The sequence below is a fragment of the Haemorhous mexicanus genome, chromosome 4 (assembly GCF_027477595.1).
Source record: "Haemorhous mexicanus isolate bHaeMex1 chromosome 4, bHaeMex1.pri, whole genome shotgun sequence".
NCBI lineage: Eukaryota > Metazoa > Chordata > Aves > Passeriformes > Fringillidae > Haemorhous > Haemorhous mexicanus.
In genome coordinates this window covers 30,108,777-30,134,416 of record NC_082344.1, presented here as the reverse complement: position 1 = coordinate 30,134,416, position 25,640 = coordinate 30,108,777, and the positions used below count along the sequence as shown (strand labels likewise).

The 25,640-nt window shown below is 38.6% G+C and overlaps 1 protein-coding gene across 1 annotated transcript in view; it reads left to right on the top strand.

The window, feature by feature from the left end:
- The window catches only part of COL25A1 (collagen type XXV alpha 1 chain), a 298,151-nt gene that overhangs the window by 231,716 nt on the left and 40,795 nt on the right, over window positions 1-25,640 (top strand). The window contains exons 13-18 of the mRNA XM_059844248.1: window positions 3,953-4,006; window positions 5,567-5,593; window positions 7,937-7,981; window positions 11,941-11,973; window positions 12,138-12,173; window positions 16,055-16,099. Coding sequence (XP_059700231.1) covers window positions 3,953-4,006; window positions 5,567-5,593; window positions 7,937-7,981; window positions 11,941-11,973; window positions 12,138-12,173; window positions 16,055-16,099 — 240 coding nt within the window. The remainder of the gene's footprint in view (window positions 1-3,952; window positions 4,007-5,566; window positions 5,594-7,936; window positions 7,982-11,940; window positions 11,974-12,137; window positions 12,174-16,054; window positions 16,100-25,640) is intronic.

The window sequence follows — 25,640 nt, the reverse complement described above, 5'->3', positions numbered from 1 at the left end:
GTGCAGCAGAACCTTGATAGAGAGGATGTTCAGATAAGATGGTGCTGGTACCCCAGCATCCCATGGAGCTCTTGCTCTTTCCATCATGGTGTCAGTTTAGCTGCACATTGCTCAGGTGGCCTTTGGAAATCACAGCCAACCTCAGTGCCAGGAGGGAGAGTTGTTTTTTTATTTTGGTGCATCATGGTAGTTCCACACGGTGCTTGTTGCATAGGACAGCTTCTGCAGTGTGGTTTAGCTGAGAATAAGAATGCAGAAGGGCAGAAGGGGCAAGTAACAATTGCTTTAAATTGTACTGAGACACTTCACACCTCACTACAGCATCTTCCCCACTCTCCATCTCTTTTAGAGAAAAGTTCCAAGGGGATGCTCTGAGGGTACCTTCACACAATTTCTCTGTGTCTTACATCTTTTTCTTGCGTGAGGGTGCAGTTTAGCCCTCATAAATTCTCTGACTGGGATCATGGGTTGGGTTTTATAGACACTAGAATGTTTTAGAATGATTGCCATCACTCTGTTACTGAGCAGTAATTTCTCAGGGGTTCATGACTGGAGAAGGGCGAGCTATGAGCTAAAGTTAGATGTACTACAGAAAAAATTACTCTTTAAGTGGGAAAAAACACTGTCGAGGCCACTCTTGGAGTACTGTGTCCAGCTGTGGGCTCCTCACTGAAAGAAAGACATGGAGGTACTGGGTAGAATCCAAGTAAGGGCCTCAAAGGTGATCTCCAGAGGTGCCTTCTAAGTTCAAGCATTCTGTGATTCTATGAAAGAAGAGATGAAAATATGCTGCCTTGGTTTGAAACCTAGCTGATGTGCAGAAGACAATTGTTTCTGCAACCTAACACCTTTGCTGTCAATGCAATTAAAGAGAGACTACAACAGCAGTCAGGAAAGACATTAGCCATGGCCTGGTGAATGTAAAAAACATGTGACATTGAGGATTTAGCTTTATAGCTTCTTCCATTTTATCAGGTTGAAAAGCAGTCTGATTTAAACTGTTGTGTTGAATGACACTGTTGAGTGTCTGGAGTTCCCTTGCATGCATCACTCCTTGAACAGCAGGGTCATCATCTTCAGCCTCTTAAAGGTCAGCTGGGCTTTTTGCTCATCTCCAAAACACCAACCTGTGGAACTGAAGTGTACTTATACAGCATTTTACACTCCAGCTTTACTGTTACAGCATTTTGCACTCTGGTTTTAATACGTGCTTTTAGTAATAAATAGATAAATTTTAAAAAAGTAACTAAACAGAAGAAAAATAACTAACTATACTTCCTAACAGAAATATTTTAAATTATTTTCACGCCAAGAATCAAAATATTTTTTTGGGATGAACATGTCTAAAATGACACAGTATCTGAGTAGGGAAGAGCTATCAATCTACTCATCTGCAAAAGTTAACAGCTCCTTGCTTCATAACTACTTTGAGCAAAGCATTTTTATTTTTGTTTTGTAGTTTGGTTTTCTTGTTTATTTTGGGGGGGTTTATGTTGAGACCTACTGGAATTGTAAAAACATTGCACATAAAGCCAGACTGCCATGCCTACAAGACATGCAGAGTGACAAAGGGAGGCTCCCTGGCACAAAGCTTGTTTAGCTGTGCACTAGGAATGTTCATCAGGGCTAGGGCATAGAAATCTTATGGGCTGTACATTTTCACTTCTTTTCACTGATTCTTTTTATAGACAAGAAAATAAAGGTCTAAAATAGAGAAAGCAATAATTTCCCCGTTCTTCCGAACATTAGAGATGGAACAATAATCACTTAAAAACATAAAGGTACAAGGTCATTTCTGTGTTATCCTTCTAGGTTTGCCTTCAATCTTTCCCATTCCCAGAGCTAGTTTCTGCACTTCAAGTATCTCTGCCTAGTACTTGCATTACTTGAAGTGTAGTGCTGAGCATAGCAGAGTTGCATATAGGTCAGAAATGCAATTGCTGGGATGAACGGGGATTTACCATGACTAGGTGACAGGCTGAGATTTTCACTTTTTCCAAAGAAAATAATTTTTTTGTACTGTTTTTGCAGTCTCCTTTTTGTCACAGCCGTAGCCCTCTGCATCCATAGCACTGATATGTAAACCTGGGAGGAAAGTGCAAGCTTGGAACTTCAACCTTTAGATTAGAGATTTAAGCCCCTGAAAGCATCAGCCGACAGCAGCTGTTTGAAAATGAAGAAGCAAGCGTGTTTGGGGTGTGGGGATGAGGAGAAACAAGTGTATATTCATGGGTCCCTTCTGCTTCATTTTGTCAACTGGCAATTTTCTTCAAGAGCCTTTTAGGTCAATCCTTTAGGACACTCACACCTAATCTCCAGCAGCTTCAAATCCTGAGCACTCATATATCAAATGCCTGTGCCACTTTCTCAGCCTCACAGCTACTGTAGTACAGAGGGGCCTTGAGAAGGGGCTGACACAAGGCACTGTTTAACTCCCTGAGGGCTTTATGGCACCTAACATTTTTTGCTCTGGCTTGGAAAATGCCTCACTAGAATTGTGCTAGAACTTTGATGATTTTGGTTTGTTTTTTGAAACAGTGCAAGTCTTGAGGAAATTAAAATTGAATTAATGATTCCGTTACCTAATTTAGAAATACAATGGAACTTGCTTTCATGGACAATCAGAGTTGATACATCTATGATTAAATCTGCCTGCAGAAGTAAGAAAGATAAGTTCTAAATAGGAGAGTTCTGTGGAGGACTAGAAAATATGTCTTCTTGTGTTTGGAAGAGCCTTTATATTAATGCCTCTCTAACTTTTGAGTAGAGGATTGGTTCATCATGTGTACTTAGTTTGAACACTGTGTGAAAATTGTTCACTGAGTTACTGATAGAAATTACTGTTCCAAATGTGATTGCTATGTTAGCTATTGGATTTAACTTTTCCACATTTTTCTACACTCAAATAGCAAAGGGCAGGCTTTTAGAAGGACCAAGCTGCAGACTTTTAAAAATCTTTCTTTGGCTTTTATTTTAATGTGCTTTGCCATATTGGAAGTGTGATGCAGTTCTCTATGTGAGTGTTATCAAAGGTATTTCTTGTGAAACTGAGATGTACATCTGCAGAAGCTTTTACATAGAAAGCCATAAGCTCTAGTTGCTTTACAATAAAGTCTAACCATTACATTATTTTATCTAAAATGAATATCTGTCATTTTCCCATAAATGTGGGATATAAACACTAAAAAATATTTTTAGAGTGATTTTTTTTTGTTTGAAATTTTTTTTCTTGTTGGCTTCTTTTCTTTATTTTTAAAATTGAGGATGGGAAAGAAGATTGAAAATAAGTGTTATTTGCTGATTGACTCATGAAAATAATTTATGACTCCTTAAACTGTAGAAGAGTAATACACTACCCATTGAACATACCCAAAACTTGGAGCATTGATGTAATGCTGACAGTTTTTAAATCTTTTAAAACCACTTTTCAACCACTGGTATAAAAAATGGATAAGCAAAGTATATTTAAAAAATTGAAAAGCTCTCTGCTTTTCCAAATTCTTACATTTCTGAAACAGGCCCTTCTCATTTTTTTTCATTATCTGTTTTCCATCTGAATCCAGAAGCACAAATGTCAAAATAAATTAAGACAAGCCTTTCTTGCAGCATTTCTAAGTTGTAGAGAAGAGGAAAGCATTGGCAGTCTTGCTGGGAAGACTGTGCTTTTAAGGCTAATTGAACAGATTTTAAGAATCAGGAGTCACAGTACTCCTTCCTGTTTAGTGTCACATCTGTGTGTTTCCACCTTTTTCAGAAGAATAATTTCTTACCTTACATGGGTTCGAGTTAATCCACCCTAACTGACAAAATAAGTCATTTTAGTGCCCAGCTGTGGACTACATCTTTGCAGAGTCTTTTAAAATTGTGTTTATCATTACTGACCCATTCTGAGAAGGTCTATATATTTCATCATGTCTTTCTTAACTTCATCTTTCTTTTTCTTTGCCTTTAGGGTGAACCTGGTTTGCCTGGCATAGCAGGAGAGAAGGGAGAAGCAGGGCTCAAGGTCAGTATTGAAAAGGAATTAAAAACAGAAGCACAGAGCATGTGAGTGCATATTGTAGATGACAGTTGTGCTTTCCAACTTGGGTTTATATTCTGACTGGCTTTTAATGATCTGCTCCCTCCAGTGATCAGTGTAAGAGGCTTTACACATCTCACCATAAAGAAGCATTTTCTTCTGCTGTGCATGTATAATTCCAGTCGGTGGCACTGATTCATAGGCATCCACTGCCAGCTGAATGCAATGTGCCTGCAAGTGTTTGGGAATTTGGGGACCTTTTCAGAAAGGCTTTGTTTATGCCCCTTACAATGTGTTTCAGGCTTCTTTTCAAGAGCTGCTGCGGTCAGTTCTTTGACAAATGTCAGGGTGAAGTCTTGAGGGCTGATCCTGCTATTCTGGAAGTTAGCAACAAGCCTCATTAGGAGCATGTCTCAGCCTGTATTTGTTACATCAGAATGACTCTTTGCACTTTATTGTTCTATAGTTTGTTCTGATGTTTTAATATTGAGAAAGAGAAATAGAATATAAAGCTTATGATGATAGCTTCATTTAAAAGCAAACTCGACATGTCCAAGATGATGTGATCTGTGGGCCTCTGGGAGGGGGTGATGCTAATTTCTAATCCCATCAGCTGTGAGTGAGCGTCCCTGGTGCACATATGCTCCTCAGCTGATTCTGTGCATCATGCTGCTGCTGACAGACATGCAAGGCAGCCTCTTTGCATTTACTGACTGGCTGCTTGTCCATCAGGAATGAAAACAAACCATTTGGGAGCATGACCTTTTCTTACTTTGTATAGAGAAGAAGCCAAATTATGGCAGTTGATGCTTCATTCATATTCACAGCTGTAGTCCCTGAGTTGCCTAGCGACTGCCAGCCATCAGAAGGGGCACAGATGAGCCAGAGTGCAGCTCTGAGCCACAAATGCAGAGATGAGTTGTCAGGGTCAGGCTGGCGTGCAAAAGTGCTTTTGCAGTTTCTCAAGCACGTTTTAATTTTGGAAAAAAGTAATGGCTCTAAGCCATCGTTTTGTTACAGAGATTGTTACAGAGAATATAGAGAGCACTGAAGGCTCTTTACTCTGGAACAGTCATGAATTTGTTCAGGACACTGAAGGCATTTTCTCTCTCTTGAGGAACCTTCTGAGCTGTTGACAGAATCATGAGACTTCCCCTTCACATCCAGACTTTTTGTTTCTGTTGTTTGTTCCCAAAACAAGGAGCCACCTAAGTCCCTGCAGGCTGCTTTTCAAAGACATATGCCTCTTTGTCAGTGTAGTACAAAATAGAGAGAGAGGTCTTCACATGCAGACTGTTGAAGCTTTTAAAAAAAAATGTTGAAGTTGTATTGTCCATTGAGATCTGTTGAATTTACATTTTTTATTGACCATTGGAGATTTTCTTGTTGTATTGTGTCATCTGAGATGTTGTCATGGTAGTGACATAATTATTAGTAAGGATAGAAATACTAACATTAGTAATAACTAATGATAGTAAAGCTAACACTCAGATTTCTGCCTGAGTTAGTAACTTATGACTTCTTTGCTTCAATTATTTTCCTTAGGGTGACCCTGGAGAAAGAGGAGAAAAGGTGAGATGTTTCATTTCCTTTGTTGTGGTTCTGTTTTGGGTAACTTGCTTGGAGTGCACTGATCCCGAGTTTAAAAATAAAAAACCACAGCTCCTACCTGGAACTAAAGTGGCACAGTGCAGCCTTTCCAAGGGTCAGATAATACCTGCTAATGGAAGTTATTGATCTGTGACCACTGCAGTGGGATTAGTCACAGAGTGGAGTGATTGTGTGTTAAAGGCTGCACAGATGAGCAATCAGGCAACTAATCCTAACTGTGGTGAGTCTCAGAAAATGATGAGCCTGACTGAATAAATTAGAGATCCACACATTTCTCATTACTTGGTTTTGATGCTCTGACACCTGTGTGGAATAAAGCAGTTAGGTAACAGAGTGGTAAAACTACCTAGATTCTAAGTGATACCTGGATAACAAGCTCTCCACGTACTAAAAAAAAAAAATTAAAAATTAAAATGGAATGCTCCATTTGTGTTTGCCTCAGTTTGAGTAAGAGCAAGGGAGTCTGCCCCCATGATCTCCAGTGATGCATTCTGAAGAGGCACACTGATGGGGCTCTTACTTGCAGTGAGTTACCAAGAAATTGCTTCTCTGATGTCCAGTCATAGCAAGGCAAGACAAGGGGGTGGAACAAGCTCCATGCTGCAGAAGGGGAGTATAATTCTGCTCTTCCAGGCATATTGTCTGGTAGGAGCACAGGGAGTTCAGAGCTGAGCTTCCTCACCTGCTCACAGGGGCAGTTTGAGAAATAGCATAAGCCTTATTTTGAGTAGGAATCCATGCACAGCCTCATCTTCTGCAAGTATACTGAGCTTATGTTTGAAAAGTTTTGTACTGAGCTGCAGTTTGCCCTTGAGAAATGTTTACCTGTGTCTTTGCAGCTACAACTGAATTTCACTTCCAGATCCATGTAAATCTGTGTAATAGCAGCTCTAAGCATGCTTTGCCAAGGCTATTAATTTCACATTTTCAAAAGCACCCCATAAAAATAATCTAGGGAAATCTTGAAAGTCTGTACCCCACATGTAGAACTATGTAATCATGAACTATGCATAATGAAATAATTTTTTCTGTTAAAATGATATTTTTTAAAGTACTTCAGTAATCCTTAGTTTGTTTCAGACATAAAGGGAGTAATAATGAATTTTAATGTGTGGTGAATTTTTGTTACTTAAAACCATTCTATTTTTCCATAATTACCCTTTGTCTTTTTCTAAAAAGTGTAGTTACAGATCCCCTCAATAAGTTTATCATGTTAATGAACTTGAGCAACATTCTTCACTGTTATTCTTCCATGTTTCATGTATGTTTCCTTAATTAAAGTGCTGCTAGATTGTTAGCTGGTTCCCATTGTAGCAGTGGCTGTGATGTATAAATTGCTGAGTCTTCTCCAAAAGGATTTCACATAAAGGTTTTCAGAACAATATGACAGATACTGAATAATGTTATTTGAATAATACTACTGGTTATCAGACCAAGGCCAGAAATGTGTTTTTAGTCTACTTAGGCTCTGGTTTTATCTATATTTTTGGCATTTTAAATACTTATTGCACTTTACATGAACCTCAAATCCCACAGAAATTTTTAGCTTGTATTCTTAACATAAACCAACATATAACATATTTGATGTAGTCTGGACTTCTTATATGGTTTCCACATGACTAGGTGGAAATTAGGTCTTTTTTATAGATAAATATTGTGACATTTTATTTAAAAATTTTGGGACTTTTTGAGTAGAAAATGTCTACTCAGCAATGAAGAGGTGTTATCTGAATGTCACTTCTTTAACAAAAACAGAGCATAGAAGTTATGTAGAGATAAAGTCTTTTGGTAGCTCCTTGGAGGAGTGACATTCAGTAATTTTTTTAGTTTGTGAATCATTCATAAAGGACTTCAGACTCAGAGAGTGTATGCTATAAATTACTTGAGAACCCAATAAAAACTACTGGGATTGTCTAACTGTCATCTGAATTTTATTAGATGCATCTAGGTGAATGTGTCTGTGTTGGGAAGAAAAATGTATATGTAATTTAAAGTGCTGAATCATCATGAAATCATTAAATCATTCCTTCCTTGCTAAACTGCAGGGAACTGAGAAAGATGGTAGATTATAGCAGCAGGTATTTTGATGCTTTGTGGTGGGACTTTTTTACAGATCTGTGAAAGGGATTGCAGTTAGAGTGAAGTCTGTGTATGACATAGCCACTTCCTGACCATGTCACTGAGACTGACTATCTGATGAACAAAATCAACTTGCATTGTTAATCATGTTGGAATGCTGACTCTTTTCTGCATACTGTGTACTTACAGAAAATCATTAAAATGTAATGTGTGTTTCAATTGTAGGGGGATGCTGGTGAGAATGGACTGAAGGGTGACACAGGAGAAAAGGTAACACGTCTTAGCAGAGAAGAAAATGTGTGCCTTAGGCATGCTTATAGTATAACCAAATAATGAAAATAGTAATTTTTTCAAAAGAAAAATGTATTTTGAGATGATTTTTTATTTATAGGTGAGTGATTTGGTTGAGTTCATTTTTATGAACAGCAGAAAAATTTTCACTATTCTGTCCAACTGTGCATAAGATTTCTAGGGCTACAGCAGTAGCCCTAGTATAGAATGTATCAGCATGGTTCTAGCTAGCACTCCTCTTTGTTGAAATTTGCATCATACAGAAGCTTTGGTCACAACCTGCCAGCTGGAATTGCCCCTTTGAATTACAGCCATGTTTTCTGGTGTACCCTTTATCTTTTCCCCTTCTGTGTTTCCATCAAAGAGTGGGACCAAACCAATATGGGACAAAAATTGTGGTATTGTGATAGGCAGCTTCCCTCCCAAACTGGCAGCTGGAAAATCAAGATTTGATGATAAACACACTTTAAATCTTTATTCCAAATGACATCAACAATAACCTCACTTTATACCTTCTTAGTTCATTGTTGAAGAGTATGAAGATGTTGTAGAAATCACCAAAAAGAGATTCTGTCAAAATTTTTATTTTCTTGAGTTTTATTTTATGTGAGACTCACGCTTAGAAAATCGAACTGGAATTTTCAGTGTGGTTTCCTTACAAAAGCCAATCTTTAGCAGTCAGGGTAAAGGCTGTGTTGCCCATGAGAAAGGGTCTGGCATATTGATGTCTTCTGGCCATCATTTTTGAACTGATATGCTTCTAAAAACCATTTATTTTAATGACTACGCTTGGGCAGGAACATAAGCACTTCTTCTTGTACCCCTGCATGTGTGATGCTTAATCAATTTACAACATTTCAGTTCAAGGAGAAATTTATGATGGATTTATCAAGCTGGTAAGGAGTGCATGCAAATCCCTCAGGAGCTGTCATTTGGATACAGTAAATCTGTACTTTGAAGAGCACAAGGATTTTAAGGCATATTCCAAAATCAGCCGTTAAAAATAGACATTAGATTTAGGAACAGTAAGTTACTGAATTTTTGGAGTTAATTTAAATAACACTTCATTTGCAGTCATGCTTATTGATAGAGATGAAAGTCTTAAGAACCTTATTTACTTACTTACAGGATGTATGCTGGTAACATAATCTTGATCCTCTCTTATGTGTTTTAAGAACATAATTAGCTACAAGTATGAATTGAAGTTGTTGTTCAGATAGATAGTTCTACAGCAAGTAAATGGGAAGGTTAAAATCTAGGAAGCCTAGTGCAGCTTCACCTGTTGCTTTTCTACTTCGTTAGCCATGAGGATGAGCTTGCATCCACAAGGATGCCCATATTGCCCTATGATCAGCAGCTTGCACATCCCCCCGTTTGGGATCCTTTTTGAGGAAAGAAAAAAGTTCTCTCCTTCTTTCAGTGGGAGATCCTTTCTGCTCAAGTATAAAGTTTTAAATATTGCTGTGTGAACTTTCAGCAGTTAGGCAGTTTACTTGGGATCAACCTGTGGAAAGTAGAGGTTCTCAGGAGACTTCTTATATTGCTGTATATGAAGAAATTTCAAGACACCTCCTGAACTTCATAATGCAGAAGTCTCCCATCTCTTCTAGGTTTCATATTATTTTCAGAGGTGGGGTGGTGACATAGGAATATATTCTGTTCATTTGGAGTGCACTGCTTTAGCCATAATGGATTAGAGTCCTCTGCATTCATTTTTGCCAGACTTTCCAGAGCTGTGACTTCATTGACTTTCAGTATTTTTTTTCTTTTTCCCTGCCTACAAGACAATCTGCCACCCAGAAGAAAAAGATGCAGTTCTTAGAGGAGAGCTGCAGCTTAAAGTTTCTGATAGGTAGCTTTGCAAACAGCACTTTCTAGAGAGCTTACGAGGGTGGTTTTTGACAGATAATTTAGGAGTAAGCATTAAACTTGGTGTCATTACACTTGAGCTACTTAACAGGGTTTGTATTCTTTCCTGTTCTTCACCATAGGGGGAAGTTTTTGCTTGGGAGATTTAATCCATAGTCCATAAAACTTAAATACATTTCTTTGAAAGCTTAAATAGAGTTTCTGTGAGGTAAATAATAAAATTTTATTCATGTGGTGGGAGAGTAAGATAGCACATGACAACAGATCCAGACTTGGTTTAGGAGCAGGTTCCTGTTTGTGAAAAAAAATGTAGCTTTGTTTACTGAACTGCTGTACCTAGTGACACTCAAAAATAAGGACCTGGGTCCTTAATTCTTGACCTGAGACTACAGAATTAAAATGTCTTTGTTGAGTTGTTGAAGACAGTGTCAATGCCAAGCTTGAGTTCTTGCTTCTGTTCTTCCACTGTAGCCTTAGTCCCTAGAAACTACCAAGGATCTTCCTTTTTTGTACATGTTCCCCTGCTAAAGTTTCTTTATTTGCAAACTGTCTTGACTCAGCAGTGAATTGTGAACATACTGTACTGTACTTTTTTCTTTGATCTAACTTTTATTCTTGCATGAAGGTGGATTATAAATATTTTGTGTCTTATCTTCTCCATATCCATCATTGCCCTTTGAAATATTTAAACATTTAATGTGTCTTACTAGTTGCTTTGGCCCTTTATAGCTATAAAAGGTTCTTGAGGCTTTCATTTGTACGTGCTTGTAGGGGATATTAGCAGTGTCACTTGCATGTGTCTATTAAAATGAGGAAGCTCAGGTTTCCATGCATGTATCAATCTCATAATACTGATTTTTGTGTTTTCTTCACTCACTGCAAGCTGCAGTAACTGTGTATTCCTATTCTTCAGAGGCCAGTGAGCATGTTAACCAGCACAATTTAATTGTATAAGACCATCCAAAAAGATGCTGTGCCCAAACCATCTGTAAAGCTGTGGCATTCACAGAAACATCAGGAATGGGTACCCCCTATTTGTATTTTGTACAAAGATTATTAAACATTTATACTTTGCTTATATATCTCTGCTTCTGTCTTACCTATGTAAAGCACTGGCAGGCTGCTCAGAGGTTGAAGTTACTGCTATGTAAAACTTGCTTTTTCAGTGAACAATGTACATTTATTCTGCATAATGAATAATTAAACAGTTTTTCAAATAGAGGCGTGCTAGTCATCTTCAGTAGTACATAGCCTAACTAGCAAACTTTTCAGTAGGTTTTTTTTCTTTTTTCTTTGGCATATTTTTCAAGGAAAAAAAAACAACTGATCCTCTGTCCTGTGCATATCAGTGCCTGTGAAATCCAGTCAACCCAGCAAAATGTAGGCAAATATTTTTGAGTGCTAGATGTCCTCTCAGAACAGAGACCTTTCCTAAATATGTAAATTTCCATAGCTGTCTCATCATGTAAAGTATGGCCCTTCATGCATTAATGTATCCATTTAAGTACCCTGGAGTGTTGAGGAAATAAAGCTATGACCTGTCCTGTTGGAGATAAACTCATAGGTCAGTGGGGTTTTTTTTCAATGTGAATCTTCACTAGCACAAAAAAAATGTTATCATTTGAGTCTTGACACTTGCCATCTATAAAATTAGGTCAAATGGTCGCTCATATTCTTTGTAAATAACATTGAATTATTTTTAATGTAGATCAGCAATTTAGAGATGTCAAAGTATGTCCCATATTCTGGCTGTGTGAAGTACATTTATACAACATCTGCAATTATTAGATCTACATTATTAGTTGTGAAATTTGAGGTTAACTATAATAGGTGTTTGGGTGAGTGAAGCTAAATCTCTCTGCATGGTCTTGAAAACAGCACTGCTCATTTTCTGAATCACACTGATGTAATTAATTAGTTAAATGCCTATGAGGCAGCACAGAAAACAGGCAGCCTTGCTATGCAGTTATTTTGCTATATAATGTTGCTGTACTCTTACATGATTTATGTGCTTCCTGGAAAATAGTTCATGTAGTAAGAGTGATTATTTCTTGTGGATTTTGTATCAGGGTGACCCTGGCTCTTCTGCGGCTGGAATTAAGGTAATGGAGATCAAAAGAAGTTGTGCAGGGAGAAGAGGGGTGGTTGGTCCATGTTACTTCACAGTGTCATAGACATTTTGGGTATCATTAATGTAACAGGTTTCCACAGCTCCATCTTTACTTCATTTTCTCAGATCTCATGTCTTCAATCTGTTTTCTTTTAGGGTGAACCCGGTGAATCTGGGCGGCCTGGACAAAAGGTACTGCTTGGAAATGTTCAGTTTTCCTTCTCTGCTGGATTTCTGATAAATGATGTTACATCTGTATTACCAGTGGCACTTACCTGCACTGGGATGAGTCCGAGGCAATACAATATAGCAGCCCAAGGCTGTACACATTTGGTTTATTTTTTATTTTAGAAAGGCACAGGAATGATGATACTAATTAACAGGAAGAGCAATTTTGACTAACCCACCTTCCCTTCTAGCCCCAGCACACTTCTTGCATTGAAAGCTTATCCTCTTGCAGCTAGTGAGACTAACAAAGAATGGCTCTGCTCCTTGGGTCATCACAAGCTAACCCTGCATGTTTGACTATTAATCTTTAATTTGTGGTACACTGTTAGATCTCATCAGGAAGGAAATAAATATTGAGTAGAATCCCTTTCACCTACACCTGTGAGGGGAATCAAACCATAAGTGGCACACAGTGTGTTTGGAAGGACACAGACCAGGTAATGCTGCTCTGTTCTTCCTTCCAGTGAAAGAAACTCCCTTGGGTGCTGTGTGGCTGAGGCTGCTTCTGCAAGGAAAGGTCCTGCAGGAGTTACAATAACAGTACTGCACAAGGCCCTGTGAAGCTGGGGAATGTGCTCTTTGAATGCACAGTACATCACACACAGCAAATGCTGTGCCTTGCAGCTGCCTTTCCTGAGAGTAGGGGGCAGGTCCTGCAGGGAGAGCAGAGAGACAGTGAGAGAACTGGATTTGTGCATTGCAATATTTGGTTTCCCTCTGGAGCCATTGGCACTGTTCTTGCCCCTTATAACATTGAAAATTTTCCACTGCACACTGCTACCAGAGTTGAACAGAGTCCTTCTGCCAGCTGAGATATTCCAGACAGACAGTCAAGAGCTAAAATGCTATATAGTGAATGGCAAGACAAACATTTTCTAATACTCAGGATATTTTGGTAACTAAGCAAACCCCCAAACCACATATAAATAAGAAATAAATAAGACATTAAGTATTTTTATTTAAGAAATTATAACTCTCATCAGAGACTAAATAAAACTATTATGGTTGCAAATGCAGTTCCTTAGTAAAGTGCAGTTTTAATTAGGAAAGGTAATCAAAGTAGTTTAAAGCTATCTAATCCACAGAATCATTCAGTGTGTGCATTCTGCAGCATGTGCTTTGCTTGGCTAATAAACTAGAAAATGCACTTAAGTGCCTGTGGAGATTCAGACTCTCATTAAGTGGCTGCCGTGGAGGCAAAACTAGCAGTGATTTATCAGCAGGCTCCTGGTTCTCAGTCTCAGGCACTCAGATTTGATCTAATTCAAGCAGCATGGATAAGTGAGAGGTATGCAGTTCAGACTTTCTATATTCTCACCTTCTTTTTGACACCAGAGGGGGGCTTAGTGTCTTCCTGCCATTCACCCCATGATTTCCTATTGTGTCACAACTCCTGTCCCAGCCCCAAACACCAGCTCCCATAACATGCCCACTCAGCATGCCTCCTCCAGCCAGGTGCCCCACGTCTGTACCCTGCTCCCCTGCTTAGCAGGGACTTTTTCACACCACCAGGGGTTGTGGGAGGCTCTTTTTCCAGTTGGAGGCATGTCTCTGCCATCTGCATCATCTCAATGCTTTTCTCCCTCTCTGTGTTCCATTCATATTTCCTTTCTCTGTCTTCTTTTCTTTCTTATATTTTCCTTCTTATCTTCTAGTTGTCCCTTATCCATCTCCTAAGGACAAATATGTGTTGAGCTGCACACCCAAATTCTGTTTGCATGAAATGAAACATGACAATGTTTCAGCAGTCTGACAAGGCTGTTTGGGCCACATTGTGTGCTGAGGTGACAGAATGACCTGCTCTGCCATTATGTAATAGAGTTAGTATACAGCCTTGGTTTCTTTAAAAGTCATTCTTGTCATAAATCATACTCAGAATTTTTATATTAGGAAAGGTCCAAAAAAGTAAATACTCTGCATTCATCTCTAATGCTAGCTGTAATTAAGAAATAATGATTGATTTAATTGTGGTTCATATTGATGTATCTTTCAGGGGCATTTTAATTGTTTTAGATTACTGTGGCTCTGAACTGGCTTTGGTGGATCCTTTCTGCTTATTATGTGTGAGTCTATGGGGGTTAGCTCTGTCCCAAGGCTAAGGAGTAACCTACTGCAGCAACACTAATATAATATCAATTATAAATATTCCAGTTCTGTGCTTGCAAGTGAAATTTAGTGCTTCCACAATTAGGTGGGTAAAGTTGATGGTTGTAGTGCTGTATGTATGGCTGATCATGCAAAAAGTGGAAAGACAGAGTAGGGCTTTGGAGTTAAAATGTTGTTAGTGCAGTGGAGCATTATTCTTTTGCAAGAGTAGTAACCTATTTTCTGCTTTAGAAAGTGATAGTCACCATTCCAAAAACTGTCTATTGAAAATGGCATCTCTGCCTCTATTCTTTCATCTGATTTTATAGTTAATATTTTGAGTCTAGAATCTTTCCTGTGCTTTTAGGCAATTTGAGCAGTTAGAACTTTGGAGAAACTAAAACAGGTGAAGAAGCTTTTATCAGATCCTTCTATACCACTTAAAAATCGTTCCGTTTGGTGAAGTGATTTGCAGACCCTCTATTGTGTTTTTCATTTTGTGGCAGAGTGTAATTTTGTTTTGTGTTCCAAGTCTGTGTAACATCTCTGCCTCAAAGAAGTGTCTCTGGGTCAAGCAGTTGGATGGGCACCTGCATTAGGTGTAGGTGTGTTTGTTTTTGTGTGTGTGTGTACACACACATGAGTGTGTGTGGGTGTATGGATGTATGTAAGCCTGGGTGTACACAGGCACAGAAAATATTTTATTAGAACAACCTGTAGGTATCAGCCCAAACCACAGAGTTGGAGTCTGGATTTCTGTAAAGCTCATGAGTGTAAAAAAATCTGGAATATAGCTCAGTTCATTATAAAGATAAAAGTTGGCTTCAGAGTTCAAACCTGAGCTTCCAGAAAGTTCAGGGAATATTCAGATCCAAGGTGCTGGTTAGAATCCATCTCTGTGTTAAAATAAAGTCCCCAGCCTTTAAAATAATGTTTTATTCACATGTTATTGCTTTTTTTTTTTTCTGTTCACCATCTTTATTTCCCTAGACAACATCTTTTCATTTAGCTGATATCTCAAAATGACCATTTATGACAATGTTGTCATTCTTGTCTTAGACTATTTCCAAAGTTAATACATTCAGTTTTCAGTGCTTGTTACAAAATTACCTTGCAAATAGAGTTCTATAGGTCTTTCCATTGCAATTTTAAATAAGCAAGGTTTTTCTGGGGAAAGCAGTAAAAGGTTACATTCCCACTATCCTTCATGACACTGTGTATGTTCACAGATAAAGAACAAGCTCTGAAATGATGCCATGGATAGCTCTATAAAACTGATGGCCCAGGTATAATTAGGCAGTCCTGCTTGAATTGTGCAATTTAAAGCAAGCACTTCTGAATGGCTTGGTAGCTAAATCAGAGAGTCACACAGCACAGTATCTAGCTCAGAGCTGAAAATGGAACAGAATTAAACATCTGTCATAAGTATGGAACTTAGATGGCAGTAAAATGAACCAGTGCTGCTCCTTTTCTTCTCCTTTGCTGAAGTATAATGTGAATTCATATTTGGCTTTCCTGACATGGATTTTCAGCCCTGTGTGTCATCTTCCCATTGAAGGTTCCCAGAAGATATCTAAGTCCTTAACATGACTCTTACTAATTGTACATTTAAGTCACTCATTTTGAAAAAAACAGTCTTGCTGGAGCTGACTAGCAATCATTCATGCTCTTTTATCTTCCTGCAGAATTTACAGGGCTGTTCAATGGATAGTGACCCTAACTGGATAATGTCTGTAATGTTATGTAATTTTCCTATGTAGGGTGAACCAGGCCTTCCTGGGCTTCCTGGACTCCCTGGAATAAAGGTAAATACTGTAGTACCTGTTGTACTGGGTGGGAATACCACAGAGAGGGGGGGAAGTGCAAGAATGTGGCTCAAATGGACTTACTGTATTGTGTTATATCCTTTTCTGTGTCTCTGGTATTAAACTGGGGGTTTTTTACAGCAAGTTCTCACGTGGAAAATTGCTTAAGTGTCTGTGAGTAGGCAAACAGTATATCTTACATTAAAATGTGAGGCAGAACATTCTAGTTATTTCTTTAAAAAAGCAAAAAGAATAGAGGTTCTTTCTTTTTTTTTTTCTTTAATGGAGAAGTCTTGTAATCAAAGTTTTAGTTGGTTTCCACTTCTATGTGTGCTTTCCAGTAGCAATATTCTACTGAATTAACCAATCCTCCAGCCAGAGAACTGCATTAATTATACACAGGCAGTGCAGACCTGGCTCTGTTGATGAAAATACTCTGTGCTCCATTACACAGCAGTGATTTCCACTGACAAGTCAAAATGTTTTAATAATATTCTATTCAGTATTAGCTACAGTCCCTGACACAATACCTGGTTTAGTCCCTGGCTTCCAGTTTGTCTGGAATCTTTAGGTAAGGTGATACAAAAGACCCATAGCTGGTTTGCTTCTAGCCGAAGTGCTTGCATTAGGATCTGCAGACACTTGCACAGTTGGAGCTGTAACTGTGTAATTCTGCACAGAGTGAGCAGATTCACATGTCCTGAGTGAGTGCAGATTGGAAAGGCCACTTTTCCTTTGTGTCAAAGACTGTCCTTTCAGAAAGCAAAATCTCTTGGAAACCTTTTCTTTGCATTCCACATGGGCCTGTGTATGTCTCGAGGAGAAAGTTTATAGGATTTCCCCCTTAACGAGGAGGATAAGTCAGAGACCAGACTTGTCCATTGTGGTAGGATTCAGGATTTATCTCATGGAATATAACCTTTACAGTGATTTTCTCAAGGGACCTGTGAGTTGCCACAGTATTGAAGCATAATGTCCCTTCTGTGTTACTAGTGAATTATGGGGGAAAATTGAATGTGCGTATTAAATTTTGCATTTTGTAACAGCTTAAAAAATAGTTCCTGTGGAGGTTGTTCATTTTCTGCAAGAACAAACTCTGTACTGAGTAGTGAAGATCATGCAGGAGAAGTCTTGTGTGATTGAACTATTTTTATTAGGGCCTTTGGCAGCAGTCCCTATTCTGTTTACTTTAACAGTGAGCAAAGAGGTAGCTCAGATGGAGGTCAGTGGGGCACTTGCCTGAGGCACTCATCCCAGGGACACCTGCCAAAAGCAACTGGAGCTGTGGCTGGTCTTTGGGGTTCCCATGTTCATGCAGACCACATGTCCATGCATATAACCAGTAAATAAAAAAAGTCTACATCTGAGTGGCTGCTCTGGGAAAATTATTTGTTGGCAGTAAGAACGGCTCAGAAGTGCAGCTTCCAGAATCACCTGAAAGATAAAATATGAAGTGTGGGAGTTTTGCCCAGTGAAAATTTGTTTCCAAATTCAGCGAATACAGTGGAAAAACAGTGCAGTTGCCTGCAGAGCAAGATGGAATAATTTGGTCAAATGTTAATCATTTAGGAAAATACTTTCTCCTGTTTAAAATCCAGTCCAGAGGGAGACTGGTGGTGTTTCAGTGAAGAAATTTCATCTGGTGCAATTCTGCATTGAGGTGGTTACCTGCAACCTGGATGGTGACAGGGAAGCAGAACATGCACAGGATGGAGCAAAGCATATCTGGTCACATCAGACATGCAGGATGGTTGCTGTTCATTTCAAGGCATTTGTAAGCTCTCTTTTATTAAGCAGTCTGTAGTAAAAATCCCTAGATTCTTCTGAGTCGCTGAGACTATGTTTGTGGCATGAGAAGTGGTAGCAGAAACCAGAGAATGGCTGGAGTTAGGAGTATGGGCACTCATTAGCAAAGGTAAAGTAGGAGTTTCCCCTCTTTTCTTACCCTCCCTTTTAGCACCACCATGGTAAGATCATTACGTCAATTTCCAAAAACAACATCATTGTTATCTCATGGGGAAACAAATTTCCAGTGACCTGGTGTTGCTCAAAAGCTACTTTGAAATAGCAGTGACAGGATGAGAAACTTGAGCGTGGAGGAAACTCAATTGTCTGGACTTGGAATCAGTTCGTGCTGTCATCTTGTACAAAACCAAGAGGAATCTTACTTGGAGCAGTGACTTCTTTTTTCTTTTTTTTTTTTTTTCCTTCCTTCTGGAGTGATCCTTGTTGTCTGTTACAATATTTTTCTGGGATTTTGGGTTCTGTTCCCACATGGACTTTATAAAACTCTCCAAGCTCTATCTTACCAGTGATATGCAGTGGTGGTATAACATCAAAGACCTAGCAGAAACCTCTCACAGTGTCATTGCAACATCTAAGAACTTGTTACAAAATTAAAGTTTCCATAAGGAAAATTTTTCCTGACAGATTATACCATTCTCATGCATTTGCATGCCAGCCCAGTAGTTGTTGGCAGAGATTTTTCAGGCTTTTTCCAAACTTTGCAAGAGGTAAGGAAAATATCAAGATACAGATTTATTCTATACATTGAGTATTCCTGGATGTAGTTCTTAAATGTTAAATATTAAGTCCTATTTTCCTTAAATCTGTTATCTGAACTTAAAATTGTTTCCTTGTGCATGTTTCTCTACAGTGGCAGGCTGTATTTTGAAATGTTTTAGGTAACTGTGCACATGCACAGCACTCTTCACAAAAGCTAAACCAACCTGTGCTACCACAAATGCTGTGCCAGGCAGTCTCTCCAGCTACAACTCATCTTTCTTCCCATGGCTGAACAAGCTTCCCAAGACATTCAGTCCTCTGTACTTCAACATACATGAAGGATTAAGGAACACTAATCACTGAGAAACTTTCAGCTTCTCATAATGCCATTTCAATTAATTAATCAAGGTTCCTGGGAACCTGTAAGGACTTGGCTGAATGTGGTACTGCAGTCTGAATGAGTGGCAACATTGGACAGCCATGCAAGTATCATATCTGAATTCAGGGTATACAGCAGGGTCTTTTATTACTTACATTTCTAGACCCATTCACCAGGCACATGTGGATGTTTTGGGAGTTCTTCCTGTTCCTTTTTGTTCTCTCCTCCTTTGTCAGTTGGTGCCGTGGAGGAAGCACAAGTGCAGTCAGTTATTTCCAAGACAGTGTAGAGGCTGTCTGTGACATGCTGGAGAAACATTTCTCAAGCACCTGTTGCTGTTTAGGAATGGCTGGAAACTTAATGAGCCCTGAATGTGTTCCACCTAAACTCAGAATATTAACTCATCGCTCTACTATCCCCCCACTGATGCCAAGCAGACACAGAAGCCTGTCTGTGAAACACAAACTTCATATATCTGTTTTACCTCATAACTTTTGCAGGAAGATACTTACAAAGCAGCACTTGCTTGCTGTGATGGAAATCATGCATGCCCTCATTCACTGTAATGTCAGACCTCTCAAATCTGTTGCGTTGCATTTTCTGTAATTTGGCCTGTACAGTCCTCAATTTCTTCACTACAGTGAGAAGCCTTCTCAAAACACAAGCCTCTTCTCAGTAACAGCACTTTTTTCAGGATCTAGATTTTCTGTGGTATTTCTGGCATTTGTCCCTCAGATGTTAAAGCAAATACTGAACCGAAGCTTACGAGCACATATAAATTTTAATTTTATTGTGTTCAAGAAAACTGAACCTTTGAGTGGTTTGACATGAGAAGAGAAAGGCTGCTTAGCCCTTCTGCTTTTGGGAAGCATGGAAAGCTTTCTGTGTTTTGGAATTCAGTGGATGTAGCTGATTCAATAGACTTGCCAGTATGCAGTGTCTTGCATCTTTCTATACTTACTTTGAACTTCTATACTTAATTGCTTTGAACTTCTGTGGAACTGTGCCTGAACAAGGTTTCAGAAAAACCTGGATAAGGATATGGGAATTTGAATCAATTTTATATCCTTTTATTTTTCTTTTTATAAAAGCAAAAGCAGTTCTAATTTTTTCTGTATCTAAATCTCTTTTTTTTTTCTATACCTACTCAAAGATCTTACCCTCTAAAGACTAAATGACTCTCTGCTCCGCAGAATTTATTTTTTTAAGGTCTAAAAGACTTGATACTACTCTCACCCAGTTAGTTCTATAAAAAAAGAGAAATTTTGGAGGAAATGAGAGAGAATTTTCCAGCTAAATGCATAGAAGTTAGTCTCCTATTTAAACTCTTGTAGAAAAGAGAGCAAGTGTTGTTGAAGCTTATATGTTCAAGTGCTGCTTTTACCATCTGGCAGCAAAATGAAAGGAAATCTGAAGTGAATAGTAGTTCTAAGCATTTTGGTTTTGAGTCAATGCCATTTACTGCCTACAGGAAAGTTTGGTAAATTCTCCTTTTCTCCCAGGAGTTCTTAGGAAGGCTGTTCTTTTTCTAGTTTTCCTAATGCATTTTTCCTTTTCTGTATTTCCACTGTTCTTCCTGTTTTTATTTCTTGATAGTGTTAATAGTAAACCTGCAGGGTGTCTCTGTCTCTTTCTCTACTTCTCTCTCTCTTCCCCTCTCTGCAGGTTCTGGGTGTAAATGGGAACTGCTCTAAAAAATAGGACTTAGTGCCCATCTTTAGAGGGCTGGGTTTCAGAAGTGTCTCTGTGCTTTGGTAGGTAAAATACATTGCACAACTGTGTAATGTGTTTTGAGTATTCACTTTCCATAATGGAAGTAGATATACAAGCATGTATCTGTATATTACACTTTCTTCATTGATTCCTAGCTGTCTGCTTTCCATATATTATGGCAGTAATCACTTGCGTGGGTAGACATCGAATTTCCAATAAGTGATTTTGAGAATCAAGGCCAGAAAATGAAATCATCATTAACATTGGGTGGCATACTTGTGTCTGGGTTGCTTGCTTGTGTGTAAGATCTAGGTAAATTCTTCAAGTTCTTACTGATTTCTCACAAACTATATCCTCCAAATCTCTTATTTTCTGTTCTGGAAATAACTAAAACATAAGGAACTGAAACACAGAATGTGGTTTCCTCTAAAGCTATTAATAGTTGGAAGACTGAGTTTATAAGAACTACTTCACAGCATATGTTTTATAGCATAGCTTAATTTTTCATTGTACAAAAAAAAGTGCCAATCAAAAATTTTGGAAACAGTTTAATGAAGTCAGAATCCAACACCTTACTGTATTCAGAAATCAAGTATTTTGTCATCCAAAAAGAAGACTTGACATCAGTAATCTGAAATTATTTCTCAAATACAAATTTTTATAAGCTCAGAAATAAGACATGCAATAAAGCTCCTTAGCTGTCAGAAGAGCAACAAAATTCCTTAGATTTGTCATGTAAGGCTTTTTTAACAGAAACAATTTGGGCCCAAACTCTTCATCATTTAGCAGTTTGGTCATAGAAAATAATTAAAAATTGGGTGCTCCTTACAACAAGTGTTTTTATTCTATCCTTAAAAATAGTTACCATGCTGACTTGGATTATAATTAGCCTTAAAGTCAGAAGTCCCTTTTGACTTTCATTATGATTAATGAATGCAAAATTAATCAGAATCATTACTGGTTCTGATAGCATTCTCCCAAAGCAACATACTTTCTAGGGAGACAGGACTTAAAAGCAAGAAGAAAATTAGGCTCACTAAAAAGCAATGTATGTCATACAAAGTGAGGCTTGTTGTGAAACCTCAGGGTTTCAGCCAGGTTGTTTAGCCAGGTTTTACTTCCCCTAACTCCAAATGAATCATAAAGTCTAAATACGCTTTTGGAAATTCTAAACCACAATTGTTATTCTAAGTTTAGAGAACGATTAGGGAGTAAAGATATTGTTTCAAATGTGATGAGTGAGCCAGACAACCTGTTTTAACTGGCAATTTCTGGAGCCAATTCTAAAGTGATATGAAAAGCCTTAAGAAAGACTTTATGAAATGGGGTTAGGGTTACTTTTTTTTTATCAGATTTCCTTGTACCTTGTTCATTTCCTTCTTAGGAGCTGAATACTGTAGGCATCCTGAGAGGAAAATTCCCATGGACGTCAGGCTATATATATAAAGTCCCCCTAATGCCCTTCACAGTGACAAAGTACTCTCTGACTTGTATAGTCTAAGGCCAGCTGAGTTTCTGAGACATTGCTTCACTGGAGCTGAGTGCTGCACGCAGAGGGAGGGCATGAGCAAGTGCAGCTCTGTAGACCACCATGGATTGCTGTCTTGCAGGATCCTGAGAATTTGGCCTTCTCTCCAGAGTGGAGGAGTTGCAGTGTTCTGGTTAGATAGCAACCTCAAAAACAAAGTCTTTTAGGACAGCAGACGGCAGCTTATGGAACATCAACACAGGTACCCATGAACCAAATCCAATTTATTACAGCTTCATAGCTGTTCTTCAAATTGTCTTGCATCTGGGTTTTGGGTCTTTTTTGATATCTCTTCTATATATCCCCACCTTTGCAGAGTTCTTTTGGTAGTGTTAGGCAAGGAAAGGGCATCATACTGTTTTTGTTTTAAATATGCTCATAAGTGAGCCAGGGTAACACTGAAGACAATCACTGCTCTCTTGATGTTATTAAAATGAGGACCCTTCCACATCAGTCCTCATCAGAAAGGAACTTTGGGGTCTCCCAAATTCTATTGAAGAATTTGCATGCTGGCCCATGCTAGACAGGAATTTTGGAGGTGCACTAGACTTGCAGAGAGGAGTTTGGAATCTCCAAGCCTGTCCAAAGCTGTGTGTTCAAGCATGGTTGTGGTTTTCCTCCAGCCCACACTGCTAGGTTTTCTGTTAATGGGAAAAGTGGGGTGCATCCTCCTTTCTGGAGTCCTCCACAGAGATTCAGGATGCTTTGGTGTGGTTTGCCAACTCAGAGGTGTGCACACAGGAGTCTTGGCCTTGGTACATTTGGATTTCCAAGAGAATGCCAGGAAAAGGTGTTTGTGTGCCCTGCCTTGTGGCAGATCTGCCAGTCAGCCCAGGAGGCACAGAACTTCCATGGTGTTGGCAATGGGGCCAACACTGAACAAAGTCTTTCAGGACCAGTGAACAGTGTAATAAAGATCAGAGTTAGACATTTCAATTTCTCTGGCTAATTCTAGTGCATAGCACTAGATAAGAATAAGGCTTGAAATTACATTCTCCTTTCAAATTCATGTCTAAGGGTTGCTTTAGTCATATTTGTGTAGCATGGAGAAAATACTGTAATAATCTGATGCAGCTGGAATATAGTCAGGTAACCATGGCCCTTACAAGTAGGATGGTAATTTCAGAAATGGAAGAGAATTTATTTCATTGTTATAGGAAAGTTGAGGTTTGGATGTCTTCCTGCAGCACAGGTTTATTTTTTAGGAATTCATTGATCTGGATGTGAAAATGTGTTGTATAGTCATTAGGAGAGTGATTAAAGGAGGAAGAAACTTCTGTGGGAAAACAGTGTACCCAACAACTGCTGTTCTCTGCTGATTGCTTGCATCAGCATAAAGCTTTGTATTTCAAGCACTAGGAGAGGAATAGGTGTGTCTGTGAGAACAAAGTTTCAAATAATGATGGTGATGTGTGTCCCAGCTGTGCCATGGAGGCTAATTCTGACCAAATATGGTATTAGAACTACACTGTTAATAAACATTTGCCAAATTAGTGATGTTTAAAACAGAAACCAGCAGTGGAAATGTTATTTCAATCATAGCTGTACCTTTTTTAAGGAAAAGTCCAAGTTTTAGGCATCATGGGTTCTGTAAAACTTAAAGCTGACAGTGAGAGTGAACTAAAGTGGTTCTTAGGGTTAACCTCTAGTATCAAAGCTAGCCTCTGCTTCAGCCCATGAAAGCTTTGCTCATCATGAAAACCAGTTCTAATTGTGTCTAGACAATAACCCTCATAAAAATCTGACTATCCTCTGAAGTAAATAACAAGGTGACTTTTTAATATTAAATTCTGATTGCGCTGATATTGCGCCGGGTTTACAGCATTTTAGGGCCCTTTTCTACTTCAGACTTTTATAAGAGGTGAAAATGAACATTAACAATGCTTGTGAATGGTAGTATATAATTTGTTATCTGACCCTCTAGTATTTCCACAGTCAGCAAATACTTGAGAATGAAAATGAGCATGCATGGGGGTAGTCTAAAAATTATTCTTAATATCATAACACATCACTTCTGTAGACTGGAAGAAATTCACAAGCTTGTTGTTTGTTTTTGATTTTTTTTTAACCAAGTTTCCCCTGTTGTGATTAGCACAAATTGCTCCAGTCTAACAGTGGATGAAGTTTGAATGCTGAAATATGCCTTGTTGACATCTTGTGCAATGTGGTGGTTTCTAAGCAGTGATTTCATAACTATACCAAAGGGTTAAAATAAAAACTAAAATGTGTGACAGGGTCATCATTTGCTGATGGCTTTCCATACAGCTGCCAAACAGTACTTCAGATTGCAGTATTACAGATTTTGTGTTCCCTGTCCCAGCTTTAGCAGGCAAAGAAGATTGCTGTACATTCTAACTGGATAAAACCTTAATTTTATTATAAGAAATTGTAGTGAGATGTTTGGAAAAGTATTTTAAGTCTTGGTGACTCTGATCCCTCGCATTCCTCTCTGCCTTTCACAGTAGCTAGAACAAATTCTGAGTTCATTTAAGGAGGGGACTTATGAACAGGAGGTGCTTCAGTGAACACCAGAGCTGCAGTGTTGTCAAACCACAGTGCCCTCCCAAGTCAGCCTTTACCCTTGCTTTCCTGCTGCTATGTGCCTGCTAAATCAAATATGTCCTATATTTACAAAAAAAGCTAAAGCCTTTAATTCTTAATTTTCTAACCACATTCCTGTACAGCTCTGGAATCTTTTTTGTGTCATGGACTAATCATAAAGATCTTTCCCTGTCCTTTGCATAACTGGGACACCAGCATGCCTTACTAAGAGGAAACTGTTTTCTTTACATTTCACACATCACTGGTATTGCCAATTTTGATCGATTCCTTTTATGTTTGGCTGTTTTTTTGCTATCTGAGTGGCATAAAAGATAGCATAAAGCACAAAGTCATCAATATTATGGCAGGATGCAGAAGTATACCCAATGAACATTTTACTTAGTGCCTTACGCCGTGGTTGCACTCAAGAGATTTGAAATATTAGAGAAGACATGGCTTAGTTTCAAACCATTCAAACATGTTGTCTTTTTACTTAGAAGCTTAGTTCAGATGGCAAATCAGATCTGTTTTTTAATCTACTTATCCTCTCTAACACTGGATAGAGGGAGAATTGCATGTTTTTCTTAATGTAGCCAGGTTCTAACTACTGCAGTTTGTTTCATGTGTGATAAGGAGACCCTGTTGGATCACGTTCAGCTTGGCATCCACCGTAACTGCTGCATCTTTCCCAGCAGAGCTGCTGCTCACCCAGGCAGTTCCTGCTCTCTGCTGACGCACCACTTCTTCCACTCCACATTTCAAAACATTTTAAAGCCATATAAGACCTGTATTCTACTTATGCTAATTAAACTGCCAACTTATACCATTATCGATTCCACTAGCTTTTGCAAAGCATCTTTTTCTTCTCTCTTTAG